This window comes from Rattus norvegicus, chromosome 6 (genome assembly GCF_021556685.1).
Source record: "Rattus norvegicus strain SHRSP/BbbUtx chromosome 6, alternate assembly SHRSP_T2T, whole genome shotgun sequence".
Classification (NCBI taxonomy): domain Eukaryota; kingdom Metazoa; phylum Chordata; class Mammalia; order Rodentia; family Muridae; genus Rattus; species Rattus norvegicus.
The window spans coordinates 27,157,933-27,173,461 of NC_141539.1; the positions used below are offsets into that span (position 1 = coordinate 27,157,933).

At 41.9% G+C, this 15,529-nt stretch overlaps 1 protein-coding gene across 1 annotated transcript in view; it reads right to left on the reverse strand.

Annotated features, from left to right (window-relative positions):
- The window catches only part of Birc6 (baculoviral IAP repeat-containing 6), a 193,582-nt gene that overhangs the window by 157,244 nt on the left and 20,809 nt on the right, over positions 1-15,529 (reverse strand). Inside the window, 2 exon segments of the mRNA NM_001170596.4 lie at positions 7,805-7,942; positions 11,268-11,449. Coding sequence (NP_001164067.1) covers positions 7,805-7,942; positions 11,268-11,449 — 320 coding nt within the window.

A 15,529-nucleotide genomic window follows, 5' to 3' on the forward strand; every position in this document is an offset into this window, starting at 1 on the left:
TAAAGGACACCCAGAGCTCCATCAAGAGACCATGTCTCCAAAAAAGAAAAACCCAAAATCCCCCAAACCATTATTTAATAGTATATATTAATGTACATATTAATATTACTTAATATTATAAACAAGTGGAAAACAAAGCTGAGAAGGGGAGGGGTAAACTATAAAGGTCCTAACTCTATACATTAATCTCATCTTCATGCTCTGTCCCTAGATCACATATTAAAACTGTCCCTATTCAGTCCAGCTCATCCTAGCACACTAGTTTAATACTACTAAGCCATATAACCATAAAGTTTTAAGGGTAAAAAAATATTATTTGAATTTCAAAAAAATGAATGAAGACTGACTGGACTTATAGCTTAATAGCTGAGTGTTTGCCCAGTATGCACAAAGCCCTGGGTTCAATTCCCAGCACCACCCAATGAGGGAATGACTCAAAAGTAAAGTGACGGGGTTGGGGATTTAGCTCAGTGGTAGAGCGCTTGCCTAGGAAGCGCAAGGCCCTGGGTTCGGTCCCCAGCTCCGAAAAAAAGAACCAAAAAAAAAAAAAAAAAAAAAAAAAAGTAAAGTGACTAGCATTGAGCACTGGAGTTTGGGCCCCCAGAAGTACATATAAATGCTAGGTGGACCTGACTCCTGGTTCAGTCTGGGAAGGCAGTGTCAGGAAATCCCCAGAGCAAACTAGCTCACAAGACCAACCACATGTATGAGTTCTGGGTCTGACTGAGACCCTGCTTCAGTTTAGAAAGTATGATGGAGAATAATTCCTGACAGCAACCTCAGGCCTCCACATGCACACGTGCACGCCCACACACATGCACAAACATGCCTACGGACATACATGCACATCACACACAAAGATGGGAAAAGAAAAAAATAGAGTGGAAATCTCTTACCTAGTTTCTAAACTTAACCTGTTAATAGATGAGAAGCCTACTCATTGAAAGGTCTTCAGCACAAAAACAAAAAAGCAAAACAGAAACAAAAGAGCAAGTCTTGACTCCCACTTGGAAAAAAACTCTACAATAAAATTCCAACTATGTACAGTAAATCATAACTTTGGAGTATGTTCCCCAGAAGGACTTAAGAGCATTTCACTACAAGTGTTAGCCATGGATTGCTGGAGTGAGGCAGTCTCTCAATGAACTAAACATCCATGTGGGTTCTGATGTGAGGACTATTGATTATTATGTGATATAATGGCTTTCTGATACACAGGGAGATACCTTTTACCTTCGACTTCCTTGTTTCCTCCCTTCCTTCTTTCCTTTCTTTCTTCCCTTTCTTTTTTAAGACCGGTGTAGCCCTGCTGTTCTGGAAGGGCTCTATAGACTAGGCTAGCCTTGAACTCAGAGTTCTTTCTGCCTGCCTCTGCCTCCTGAGTACTGAAGTTAAAGGTACCACCATTGGCCTGCTTCTTTATTTCCTTATTGTTTTCTTTCTGTTTTTGTTTTTACATTTTGTTTATATATGTGCCATGGGTGCATGGAGGTGAGAGGAAAACTCTTCAGTGTCAGTTCTCTCCTACCATGTATGTGATTGTGGAGGTCAAACTTAGTGGAGGGGGCCTTTACTGCTGCACTCTATTTTATTTGTGTTAAAGTTTTCAAACCCCAATCGTTTCACCTGCCCATTCCTTTCCTGAAAGGTGTGGGTCGCACAATCCATACCATAGTAATTTCTCAGGTTCCTAAAGACATAAACGGAAGAGTCATAGCACGAGCAAGTGGGAAACTACCCAGGCCAATGCGGTTCCTGTGCAAGGACCATTAAGACAGCAAAGGCCCAGAAGCTCCTGGATCATTCTGTTCTTACAAGAATACTTAACAAAGCACTACTTAGTCCTGAGGAAATTTCTGAGATTAACAACTGGGTAAGACACTTGCAAAGTAACAGAGGCAGTAATTAAATTCTTAGCTCCACTTAGTCCACCTGTGTTGGCCTTTCTACAATGTCAATAATCTCCAAGAATAATTGAGGATTACAAAAGGTGTAGCTGTACTTAATCCCAGAACTTGTGAGGCAGAGACAGGAGGATCTCTGTGAGTTTGAGACCAGCCTAGACTACACAGTGAGTTCCAGGACAACCAAGGCTATGTAACAAGACCCTGTTACGGAAAAACAAAAAAATTAAAAAAAGAAAAAATGATGAAAGTATGAAACATTTCAGAAGCTGACCTACAAGAGGCATCTTTATCAATCAAGTCAATACATTCTCAGATACCTAGTAGGCAATTATAAAATTCTGTCAGAAACCTGTCTGTGCTAATCTCAAACACTGCATTTACCCAGCAGGGACCACACTGGGTACTCATAATTTTAACATGAAGACCATGTCTCATGCTCTTGTGTGATCCAGCTTGTAAAACTCATCATCCTACTACTTTCCGTAAACCACTTATGCCACTAATATCAAACTGGAACACAAAGTGGCTAAGAACCTACATGTACTAATAAGACACGGCAGGCCAAAAAGGGTCACCAACTCCCCCAAGAAAGCCCAGGACTGTCCAACCTTGATAAAGCTTCTGTGGATCCTGCATGCCAGAATATTGCTCCAAAGGGCTAATACTTAGCATATTTGAGCATGCTGCCTTATTTGAAGTAATAAGTTGTAATGAGCCTGCCACTGGCTATTTTTCAGGGTAGATAGCCAGTTAGCCAGGCTGACTATACTGGATAAAGTCAGACAGACTGAGCAGCAGTTTGTTTCCCTGTAGCAGATGTGTATTGTATATGTGCATGTACTTGCTCACAGTGCTTCTTCCAAAACATCACACACAGTATAGTCTAGAGAACAGCAGAACATCTTCTGTTCTACGTTAGTATTCTAGACTTCACCTCTGACCAAGGAAAGTATTTAAAAAAATAAATAAATAAGTTCCAGCAATGGGCCCTTACTCATGAAATTTACTCAACATCATATCCAGAAAGCGTTTTCTGAAAAAAGGTAATCTACAATACAAAACTAACTATAGTGACCCCTGAAAGTTAAGCAGTCCACATCACAGGACTCTAACCACAGGCTCCTAACACTAATTAGATGTGTTTGTACACTATTTTCAGTAGAGCTAGTCTGGGCTTTTTCTTCCTCTCTATGCTTTAAGCTACACAACTTACTCTGCCACAATTGGCTGAGACAGATGTCCAGCAATTTTAAGCTCCTTCTAAATGAACTAAATGAACAAGCAAACACTGTTGACCAGAACTAACAGGAAAACGGGATCAGTGCTGACAGAGGAGACAAAGAAGAACCCTCATGGAACTCTAGAGTCTCTAGCTACTTACAGCACTTCCTGTGCTGCTGTTGCTTTGTTTTGTTTCATTTTTGTTTATAATGAAGTTGAGTTTTATTAAGAAAAAGCTTGGGGTTGGGGATTTAGCTCAGTGGTAGAGCGCTTGCCTAGGAAGCGCAAGGCCCTGGGTTCGGTCCCCAGCTCCGGAAAAAAAAAAAAAAGAAAGAAAAAGCTTTAGAGCTGGGGAGGGGCTCAGTCAGTAAAGTGAATGTCAAACAAGTGGAGAATCTGAATTCAAATAAAAGGCTTATGCAGAGCCAACTGTCTGTAACTCAACAATGGTGTGAAGGGTACAGGGGAGTTCCAGGAGCTCATGGGCTGGTCAGTCCAACCTCATGAGTGAGCTCCAGAATCAGTGAGAAGAATACTCTAAATGTTGACCTCAGGGCTCTGCACACACTGGACAAAATTCAAACACTACCACATAAGGTCAGATGAAAGAGAAATCTTTAGCTTGATGATGTGGTACGCTATTATCATGCCAGCACTCAGAAAACTGAGCCCAACATATTCTTACCGTAGCTTAAAGGCAGTGGCTATATAACTAGAAAAATCTGCTTTAAAAAAAAAAAAAAAAAAAAAGACCTGACGGCCAATGCAATGGTTTGGGGAACAAAGCTCTTGTCACTAAGACCTGAATTTATTCACTAAAACCAACATAGTGAAAGAACTGGCTTCTGCATACCATTCTATGAACCCATATGTACAGACACACACAGAAATTACATAGTGTGTATATAATTTAAGTATTTAAGTTATTATTTTAATATTAACAAAAACAATGAAAATCTTGGTTTCTAAATCTAACCTGTCCATAAACAAAAAGCCTACTTATCAAAAGGATTTGTAGAACCACAGGGAGAAAACAACAACAACCAAAAAGAAAAGGGAAGGGGAGGGGAGGGGAGGGGAGGGGAGGGGAGGGGAGGGGAGGGGAGGGGAGGGGAGGGGAGGGGAGGAAAGAGAAGAGAAGAGAAGAGAAGAGAAGAGAAGAGAAGAGAAGAGAAGAGAAGAGAAGAGAAGAGAAGAGAAAGCTTATTCCAGCTGTTTAAGAGCCCCACAGTAACACGCAGTTACTGTATTCTAGCACCAAGCTATTGCCATGGGGGGGGGGGGGGGAAGGTGGGTGCATGTGCACTTGTGTGTGAGCTCGTGTGTGTAAAGAGCTCTCACAAAGTGCAAGGGCACTATACTACAACATCAATGTGGCCATAGAGTGAAGACTCATGCCAATTCCGACAGCTCTAGTGTCTTTCTCTGTTCCTGCTTCCTCTAAGTACCAGCTCTGTGTCACAGCTTCCTTTGCACTGTTCAGCTCTCTAATACTTCTTAAATCAATTTCTTATAATACATTTCTTCTACTCAAATTCACAGTATAACTTATGCTTTCTTAAACCAAATGTTTCATTGCTGGAGTTACAAACTAATAAAACCATGGTAAAAGTACAAAATAGAATTTGATGCAAATATTAGGACAGGCACGGCAGTGTACACAGGTAATGCCGACATCATTGAATTGCAGTAGGAGGGGCAACAGTGTGACACTAGGCTTGGATATGCACAGACTCTACCTGCACAAGGAAAATAAATGCAATATTTGTAAGAGTTCACATCTCTCTTTAAGGATGACCTTGAGAACGTATCAGAGAGATAGCCTAAGTAAAAACAGGAGAGGCCATTATTTAAGTAAGCTTACAGCTGTGCCTGAAAGAAAACTGTGAATGGAAATTTTACTTTTAGGAAAACAGCCTTTAATTTCAACCTTGTATCTGTCATTATCTATTATTCTTACAACTTATGAGAAAACCTGGAAATAATATAAATTAATTATATCCAAGGATTTTACTCAAAGAAATTTCTCTTCCCCTAACTTACCAAAAATCAATTTCAAAGATAACACAAAATAAGGTATTCTGACAAAGGCCTGTAGTCCAAATACTCGGGAGAGGGAAAACAGGGTCAATAAGGCAACTGGGATGGACGGTGAGCTCTTGTCTCAAAAGCATGAAGGGGAGGGGGATGAGGGGAGAGGGAAGGGTAAGGAATGGAGGAGGAGGAGGAGGGAGAGGGAAAGGGGAAAAGGAAGAGAAAAAAGAAAGACAAAATGGGACACTGAGATGGCTCAGCAGTTACAGGTACTTGCCAATCAGTCTGATGACCACAGTTCAATCCCCAGAACTCACATGATAAAAGAACTGACTCCCAGCTTGTGCTTAATACAGGCATTGTGGCATACGCTGAGGCCTCTCTCTTCCTCTCCCCCACACACATCAGTATGTAGCTTAATTTTTTTTTTTTGAAAAACCAAATGCCCTCATTTCCATAGATATGTTCCCATTCTCATGTAAGTTTACTTAACTTACTTAACTCACTCATCAACCTCTCAATCACTACACGCATAAGGATGATTCACAGAAGCAAAAGCACTCACAAAAATTAAAATTAGGGTGCTGGTGGCGGCAAAGCACACCTTTAATCTCAGCACTTGAGAGGCTGAGGCAGGAGAATCTTGAGTTTGAGGTCAGCAGGTCTACAGAGTGAGCAAAGAGTATTCCAGGACCACCAGGGTCTTTGTAAAAAAAAAAAAAAAACAAAAAAAAAAAAAACTGGTCTCAAAAAACCAAAAGGGAAGGAAGGAAAAAAGGGAGTGAATGGGATAGGGAAATGAAGATGGAGACGGAGACGGAGACGGAGACGGAGACGGAGACGGAGACGGAGACGGAGACGGAGACGGAGACGGAGACGGAGACGGAGACGGAGACGGAGACGGAGACGGAGAGGGAGAGGGAGAGGGAGAGGGAGAGGGAGAGGGAGAGGAGGGAGATGGAGAGGGAGAGGGAGAGGGAGAGGGAGAGGGAGAGGAGGGAGATGGAGAGGGAGAGGGAGAGGGAGAGGGAGAGGGAGAGGGAGAGGGAGAGGGAGAGGGAGAGGAGGGAGAGGGAGAGGGAGAGGGAGAGGGAGAGGGAGAGGGAGAGGGAGAGGGAGAGGGAGAGGGAGAGGGAGAGGGAGAGGGAGAGGGAGAGGGAGAGGGAGAGGGAGAGGGAGAGGGAGAGGGAGAGGGAGAGGGAGAGGGAGAGGGAGAGGGAGAGGGAGAGGGAGAGGGAGAGGGAGAGGGAGAGGAGGGAGAGGGAGAGGAGGGAGAGGGAGAGGGGGAGGGAGAGGGAGAGGGGGAGGGAGAGGAGGGAGACGGAGAGGGAGACGGAGAGGGAGACGGAGAGGGAGACGGAGAGGGAGAGGGAGAGGGAGAGGGAGACGGAGAGGGAGACGGAGAGGGAGAGGGAGAGGGAGAGGGAGAGGGGGAGGGGGAGGGGGAGGGAGAGGGAGACGGAGAGGGAGAGGGAGAGGGAGAGGGAGAAAACAATTAAGAGTAAACTTTAAAGGGCTGGAAAGATGGCTAAGTGGTTTAGAACACTGGCTTGTCCTCCAATGGATCCAGTTTCAAAACCCAACACCCATATGGCAGTTCCTATGTATAACTCCAATTCTTGAGGACCTGAAACCCTCTTCTGGCCTCTTTGAGCACCAGGCACACAAGTGTTCCGTAAATACACATACAGAAAATACATATAAACGCGCACACACACACACACACACACACACACACACACACGCACGCACGCACGCGCACGCACGCACACACCTCTCTTTCAAGGGAAAAGAAGGAGTAAAGAAGGAGTAAAGAAGGAGTAAACTGAGTTTGAGCAGTTAGAAGCACTTCCAGAGTCCCTCTGTTCAATTCCCAGTGTTCACATCATTGCTAATAACTATCTATAACTCCAATTGTAGGAGAACTAATGCCCTCTTTTGGACTCCGTAGGTATCCTGTATGCATATGATACATAGGCATGTATGAAGGCAAAATACCTATACACATTTCTTTTTTTTTTTTCTTTTTTTTTTTCTTTTTTTTTTTTTTTTTGGTTCTATTTTTCGGAGCTGGGGACCGAACCCAGGGCCTTCCGCTTCCTAGTCAAGCGCTCTACCACTGAGCTAAATCCCCAACCCCCCTATACACATTTCAAATGTTCTTCAAAAAAGTAACCCTCAACAACATAGTTTTTAGCTAGCCATAAGTATAACTCAGTGGTAGAGCACTAACCTGTGTGATACAGCGGGCTCAATCTCAGCACCAGAGAAACACAACCATATCATAGAAGATGCTTTCTCTCGTAAAGACGAGAAAAGGCTAGTAAGAGCATCTCTCGGGCTGGAGAGATGGCTCAGTGGTTAAGAGCACTGACTGCTCTTCCAGAGGTCCTGAGTTCAAATCCCAGCAACCACATGGTGGCTCACAACCATCTGTAATGGGATCTGATGCCCTCTGCTGGTGTGTCTGAAGACAGCTACTCTGTACTTATACATAATAAATAAATACATCTTTAAAAAAAAAAAAAACCTTTAAAAAAAAAAAAAAGAGCATCTCTCAAGATCTCTCAAGGAACAAGACAGGAAAAGCAACAGAGGGAAAACTTAGTCCATCACAGCCCCAAATACACTTTAATTCTTACCTTAGCAACTTTATGGTTTGCTGCAGTTTCATGAGATGTATTTTTTAAACCATCTTTGAGCTGTGTGATGAACAAATCATAACCCTCTGTACTAGAAACATCTATCTTTTCTACGCATGCTGATAAGAGTTGTTGTGCCTAAATTTAAAAAAAAACAAAATTAAACACAATAAAACAGATTTTTATTCAGCTTCTTTGTGATAGTTTTAACTATAAAAAGCTTTACCTTGTAATTAATTTTACATAAGCCTAAGTAATCATTTAAATGAATTAAAACAATGCATTCAATGCAGTAACCAGAGGGCAATATCAATATAGTAATTACCATAAATTAAACAAAGAAAAACAAATAAGCTAAAACTATGATCAAGAGTGAAACATGTCAACTTTTAAACATAAATACAAGATTCTTTGTACACAAAACCATTCAACAAGTAGTATGAAAACCATCAGCAATGCTAGCCACAGATTCAACCAAAACTCAGCAGAAACCTAGGGTTGATTAAAAAGCAACAACATGCATTTGCAGGTCACCAAACCAAGTCTAGAATCCCATTCCTAACTTCTAAAACTAATAATCTAGTAAATGCCATCTAGAGAGCAAGAGTGTTTACAAGGATTATTACCTAAAAAATATTTGCGGCCCAAGGAGATGGCTCAGCAGATCAAGGTAGCTGCCAAACCTGACCTGAGCTCCATCCCTGAGACCTACATGGTAAGAAGAGGGGCAGACACCAGCAAGTTTTTCTCTGACCTCCACATGAACGCCATGGCACAAAGACAAATAAATAAAGGCAATTTTCAAGTATTTCTTTTAAAATACTTACTGGGTAGTGATGGGGAACATCTTTAATCTCAGTTCTTGGGAGGCAGAGCCAGGCAAAATCTCTTGAGTTTGAGACCAGCCTGGTCAACAAATAGAGCTCTAGGACAGCCAGAGCCACACAGAGAAACTGTCCCCAAAACACAAAAAGAGAAAGAGAAGGAGAAGGAGAAAGAGAAGGAGAAAGAGAAAGAGAAAGGGGGAGGGGGAGGGGGAGGGGGAAGAGGCGGGGAAGGGGGAGGGGGAAGAGGCGGGGAAGGGGGAGGGGGAGGGGGAGGGGAGGGGGAGGGGGAGGGGGAGGGGAGGGGGAGGGGAGGGGGAGGGGAGGGGGAGGAAGGAAGGAAGGAAGGAAGGAAGGAAGGAAGGAAGGAAGGAAGGAAGGAAGGAAGGTAGGTAGGTAGGTCGGTCAGTGGTCGTGGAACTATAAAATATAAGTGTATATGTTTTCTTTTGTTTTGATTTTTCTCAGTCTGGGCATCAAACCCAAAGCTTCCTACATGTTCCACAATCTAAATCTAGGGTTTCACTTACAACCCTCTATGAATATACTTTATTTAGCAAAAGAAAAAATACACAGCAAAGGGGTAATGGACACAAACTCCTCCACTTAGCTAAGTTATTTGCAGTTGGTAGGTGATGAACAAGAGAAAAATCAATGGAATGTCACGGGCTGTATCAACCACACTCCAGGGAAGGTGTGTGTGTGTGTGTTGTGGTTTGCCCTGAAGTTATCTGTATTTTGATGCTAATTCCACTGCCCCAAAGACAGCGGCCTAGTCACTACTCAGAACTCAGGTGACTTCACCAGAACCACCTCCCCATTGAATTTGTAAGGTACAGGTGAGGGGCAGGTACAGGATAGAAGGAGGCCTGTCATTGGAGGAGAAGGAAGGATGGGCAGGAGAGAAGTTTGAAGGAAGAGGAGGAGACTAGAGGAAAAAGGAGAGACAGGAGAGAGGAGAGGGAGAGAAGCTGTGGCAGGACAAGATGGCAGGTGATGTTAAGATTCTGCTCTGTGCATTTATAGGTTATTATTGTTATTAAGGGATGGATAGTACCAGGCTTTGTATGTTTAAGTGGGCAATTATATCTTATCAATTGGGTCAAAGATTATTTTGTTGTGTGTTCTTTAATGTGTAGATTTAAGTAATGTAATGGAGTGTGTGGCGACTGGTCTGGGCCGCCGCAGAGTTGGGATGAGTGCGGACCAAGTGGGGTAAAAGACAACCATACCTTTTTATTTTTATATTTTTACAACAACATGTGTGTGTGTGTACTTTTTGTTTTGTTATTTTCTGTCATTATTTTAGAGTGAGAAAATGAAGTTGGGTAAGAAAGGAAGTGGGGAAAATGTGGCAACAGCTGGGGAAGGAGAATTTAAAAAGTGTTTAATAGCTGGGAGGAGGTGGTGATGCCTTTAAATGCCAGAGCTCTGGAGGCAGAGGCAGGGGGACCTCTGAGTTCAAGGCCAACTTGGTCTATAAAGTGAATCCCAGGACAGCCAGGGCTACACAGAAAAGCAAAAAGAAGAAAAAAAGTTTCTAATAAATAAAACAAAAATCAAGTCAGATGTTTTGGTTCAAACTGTAATCCCAGCACTCAAGAGGCACAGGCAGAAAGATCTCTATGAGCCTAAGGACAGCCAAAGCTCAAAACAAAAACTAAGTAGAAACAAGTATAATGGCACATTCCAACATTTGAGAGATGGATCAAGAGTTCAAAATTGGGGCTGGAGAGATGGCTCAGTGATTAAGAGCACTGACTGCTCTTCCACAGGTCCCGAGTTCAATTCCCAGCAACCACATGGTGGCTCACAACCATCTGTAATGAGATCTGATGCCCTCTTCTGGTGTGTCTGAAGACAGCAACAGTGGACTCATATACATAAAACAGATCTTTTAAAAAAGAAAAAAAGTTCAAAATTATTCTTGACTACACAGAGTAAGCTGGAAGCCAGCCTGGGCAATGTGAGATCCTGTCTCAATTTTTTCTAATCTCTTTCTCAGGCTTGATATGTCATGCAACTACACTGTGCCCAACGTGAAAACAGGGTTTGAAGGGAATGAAGAAGAGTAGAAGAGCAGAAGGAGAGAGGGGAAGGAGTGTTGCGGGGTGGGGGGGAAGAGACAGAAGAAACACCAAAGAGAAAAGAGGAGAAAACCGAGAGACGTGGTGAGAAAGAAAAGATGTGCTCCACTGGTCTCCTACAACTTAGAAATGATGGGACTTGGAGCAACTGTCCACAAGTCACCAGCTAACCTAAGTGCCCAGGCTGGCAGAGTGGGCTCCACAGCTAGCCCTAGGCTATTGCTACACATAAGCCATAGTGTTTATTAACTCACTGTATTTTTGGAATCTTTATTACAGTTGCTTATCTTGTAGCCAAAGAATAGTTCACACCTAAAACACCACTTCAATAAGCACCAGCTGAATTATGCAGAGAAAGATAAGTATTTCAAGGTGTGGTTCATGACTCAATCCTTTGTTTATATGTGAGTAACTATACAATGTCTTTACAGCACAATTCATGAACCTTATGTTCTAGAACAACTTATACCCTAAGGACAACTTAATTCACTTAATACTCAAAGGTCAGAGGTTACCTCTGGCATGGCACACACCGAGTTTGTTTCTACTTACCTCTGTGACAGGAAGTTCAAGCTGAACCACATCATCCTGCTTTGAAACTGGAGTTTGTAGAGCAGTGTCTAGCAACAAGATCCCATTGAGGTCCTTCCTACAACCTACTGCATAATCATCCACAAATATAACTTTATCCACAGCAGAAATATACTGACATTTCACCTGTCCACCCGGTTTAGCTGTAAAAAGAACAAAAAATTCAACAATTAAGATTTTAAAACCAACAATCCTATCTGAGACAATGAACTGGAAAAAGTTTATTAAAACCATGATTACAGCAGACCGGAATATGAGCTATAGTCAATCTCCACAGAAACTGATTTTAACTTGGCAGCTATAACGCTACTCTAAGAGACTGTCATAGAGTCGAGCATAGAGACACCCGCCTGCAACCCCAGCAAACAGGAGGCTAAGGCAGAAGCAAAGGTTCAGGGAAACATGTCCTACAAAACTAAGACATCTTGGGGGGTGGAGGGGCAATCTACATGAGACAAAGAGCAGACGTGGTAAAATACCTTAAAGTGATAGAGTTGAATAAAGGAATTGCAGTAAACCTATTTCTCCCATACTATTCTTAGATAATATTCTTTTCCTCTGAGGGAACAGGATGGAGACAGTGATCTGCATGCAGATTAAACCAGGTTTCCCAGAATTATTTGTCACATACTATCCTTACTCCCCAGATAATGTATTTGACCCCTTGTTAAAAATCATTAACCATTATGTTTAAGGATATCTCTAGGCTCTTTATCCATCCCATCATGCTCCATGCCTGCCCATGTATTCATCAGTACCACATTGTTTCCATCTGCAGTTGAGAACCCAACCCAGCACTTGTGCATACTAATCAAGCCCCGTAATTACTGAGCCATACTCCTTTCCTCAATACCACACTATTTTAATTACTGTAGCTTTGCAGTTTAGTTTTGTGATCAGGAAATGTAAATCCACCAATTCCTTCCCCCCAAGTACTGACTGAGCTACATCCCTACCTAACTTTTGTCTTTTTCAGAACTGCTCTGAATATTCAAAGCAATCCCCTTAAGATCTCCTATGAATTTTTTCTTCTGAAAAAAAGTTACTGGGATTTTGACAATTGCAAAGAATATACAGATCACTCTGAGTGATGTTAAAATCTGGATATTAAATGTCCTCCAAAGATAGACCTCCCTTCCAATGAAGGGCTCCTAGAAGGTGAAGGTACCTTATGATTGTGAAACCATAATCCCCATTTAAGACCTTGAAGATGACTATGGAACTTCCTTTTCTCTCTTTACTTCCCAGCCAGGAAAACAGTTCTGCCCCACCCTGTATTCTTTTCCATCTGCCCAAATACTGAAACCTCTAAAAATAGCTTAGCCATGGTGGCAAAAACCTTTAACCCCAACTTGGGACAGGCAGATCTCTGAGTCTGAAGCTAGCCTGTTATACACAGTGAATTTCAGGACAACCAGGGCTACACAGAGTAATCCTATCTACAAAAACCTAAAGAGCAACAGCAACAGCAACAGTAACAGTAACAGTAACAACAACAACAACACACACACACACACACACACACACACACCTCAAACAGTTATTAAATAAGTCTTTTTACTTATTAAGTTGACTGTCCCAGGTATTTGCTATAGTGTCAGAAAGTTGACTAAGTAGCAGGTAATATTCAGATATTATTTAGTGCTGTAATAACATAAAGGGACCAGGACTGATGTGTTTCTAATGGAAATGAAACAAGCAGTCACAGTGGTTGGCAGATTTTTAAAAATAAAGTGTGCACATCCTGAATGGCTCTACATTCCACTGGCAATCAGAAAGCCTTATGTTCACATAAAACTTTGAACTCAGATATTTATGACACCTCTACTCAATCACAACATTGAAAATAACCAAATATGCTTTAGAGTGGCAGACTTAGGGAAATATAACAACAGAATATTATTCAAAAAGAAACGCAACAAACAATATGCACAACAACTTTAATGAATTACAAAGGCATGCTAATACAAGAATCCAGGACCAGGGGGAAAAAATAACATAGTTGGCCAAGGTATAGGGGAATGGCAGAGTGCCTGCCTGCTATATGCCCAGGCCCTCCCTGGATTCAATCCTCAGCACCAACAAAAAGAAAAGGCTGTGTACTGTACAACCAGTTCTAATACACTATAGAAAGCACAAAAGCATAATACTTAATATATAACCGAAGCTTCAAACCCATAGCAATCCTCCTATTTCAGCCTACCAAGTAAATAAGAATCAAAAACATGAGCCACAAAACCCAGATGACAAAGTTTTCAAAGTATAATGACTACTGAAAATATTCCATGAGTAGGGTTCATTCTAAGACATAGTACTGTTCCCTGCAAGGGAACCTGAGTTTTGTTACACGCACTGTTAGGTCTCTCAGCATCTCAGAACATGGGTTGTATTTTTCCCTCAGGACACTGCTCAAGCACTATGTGGAGATTAACATCTTCATCTGAAACAGCTTTTGAAAAGAGCGATGAGGAGAGATGCAGAGCTACCTAGGGAACTCGGTCCTGGCCTGTCCGCTTTGGGAGTACAAACAAACAGTTGGATGAAGTTTGACTTGAACTGCCTTAAAATAAGGGCTCAGTGAGGAACGGTAAAGGGTCTATGTGGGATTCTGGGGGCGTGTTATCTATAGTAAGTCCCAAACAGTATTTCAGACATGCGCTACAAATAGAAATCCAATGGGCGTACTCCAAACAGAATTGTTCTGATTTGCAGCTGAGTTACTTCTGACACTGACAACTTTGTGAAAGAGCAACAATTTAATCACAGATGGTTATAGATTCTTTGAACATCAGACATAGAAATTAGTCCTCACATATTGATTTAGCCACTTAAGATCTCATTCCATACTAACTTAAATGATCTGTGTGTTATTTATCAACACCTAACATACTATACAGTCTGTCTGTCTGTCTGTCTGTCTCTCTCTCTCTCTCTCTCTCTCCTCCTTCCTCTTTCCCTCACCCCTCCTTCCTTCTTTGTGTGTGTGTGTGTGTGTGTGTGTGTGTGTGTGTGTGTGTGTGTAGGAAAGCTCTTCCCACTAAGCCATGAGCTATAGGAAAAGCAAGTACTGTAGTGACTAATTCACACACGATGTCTTTTAGTAAGTCAACTATTCTACATGGCCTTTAAACCCTTTTAATACACTAAGCTCCAACAAGGTGAAGTTAGTCTCTAATACACATGAAACAGATGCACTTTTAGGAATGACACTAGCTCACATTTGCTATGCTCCCTGCCTTTTCTTCCTTCCTCCCTAGTATGAGATCATTCATTCTCTTCACAAACAGTGACAATTGATTCAGAGAAAAAGAAAATGAAAAGAAAAGCTATCAGAAGACTTAGATAATTCAAAAACCAATCAAAATAAAGACCAAATAACAGCAACCAAGCCAGAAAGGGCGGTACACCCATGTATCCCACCACTTGACAGGCTAAATAAAGAGGAACATAAAGCTGAGAAAAGCCTAGGTTAGGTATGAAGACCCTACGTCATAAACAAAGCACAAAAGCCACAGAGCGGCACAGTGCTTACCTAACATGCACCAGACCCCAGGGTCAACCGGTGTCCCCAGTACAATAAAAATAAATAAAATTAAACGCAGAAACTTAACCTTTGCCATATAGCCTATTGCTTATAATATTTCACACAGTTACTAACAAAAACTTAGGAAGCATTTCTAAAAGAAAAAATAAATGGTGAAGGGCAAACTAAATTCTAGTTAAAAAAAAAAAATAGGGCACAGTTCATCTGATATAGTGCTACTTAGCACGCAAAAACCTCCAGGTTCAATGGCCAACACTCCATAACAGGATATGGTGGCAACTATCAGTAATATCACCACTGAGGAGGTGGAGGCAGGAGGATCAGAAATGAGAAATGAGGACAGCCTGGGTTACATAAAGCCCTGCCTCAAACAAATAAAAATTGTAATTTACTCTAGACATACCAAGTAAATTTGCTCCTTTAAGACCTTACATTCAAAGAAGAACCACTAAGTCCAGGTGCTCAATAGGACCAGTTAGCATAATTCTAAGGAAAACAGAAGTACACTCGATTCCACTCCAGACCACTAATCCCCAGGAAGTCATTGCTAAAAGCCCCCCTGGACAACACAGCTGACAACTTTATGGTGCCATATGCTTGTCTTTCTCCTACTTCATAAGGCAAAGAGTAGTAAAGCCAAGATGCTTTAACTTCTGCACATACTAAATCATAAAGGAAA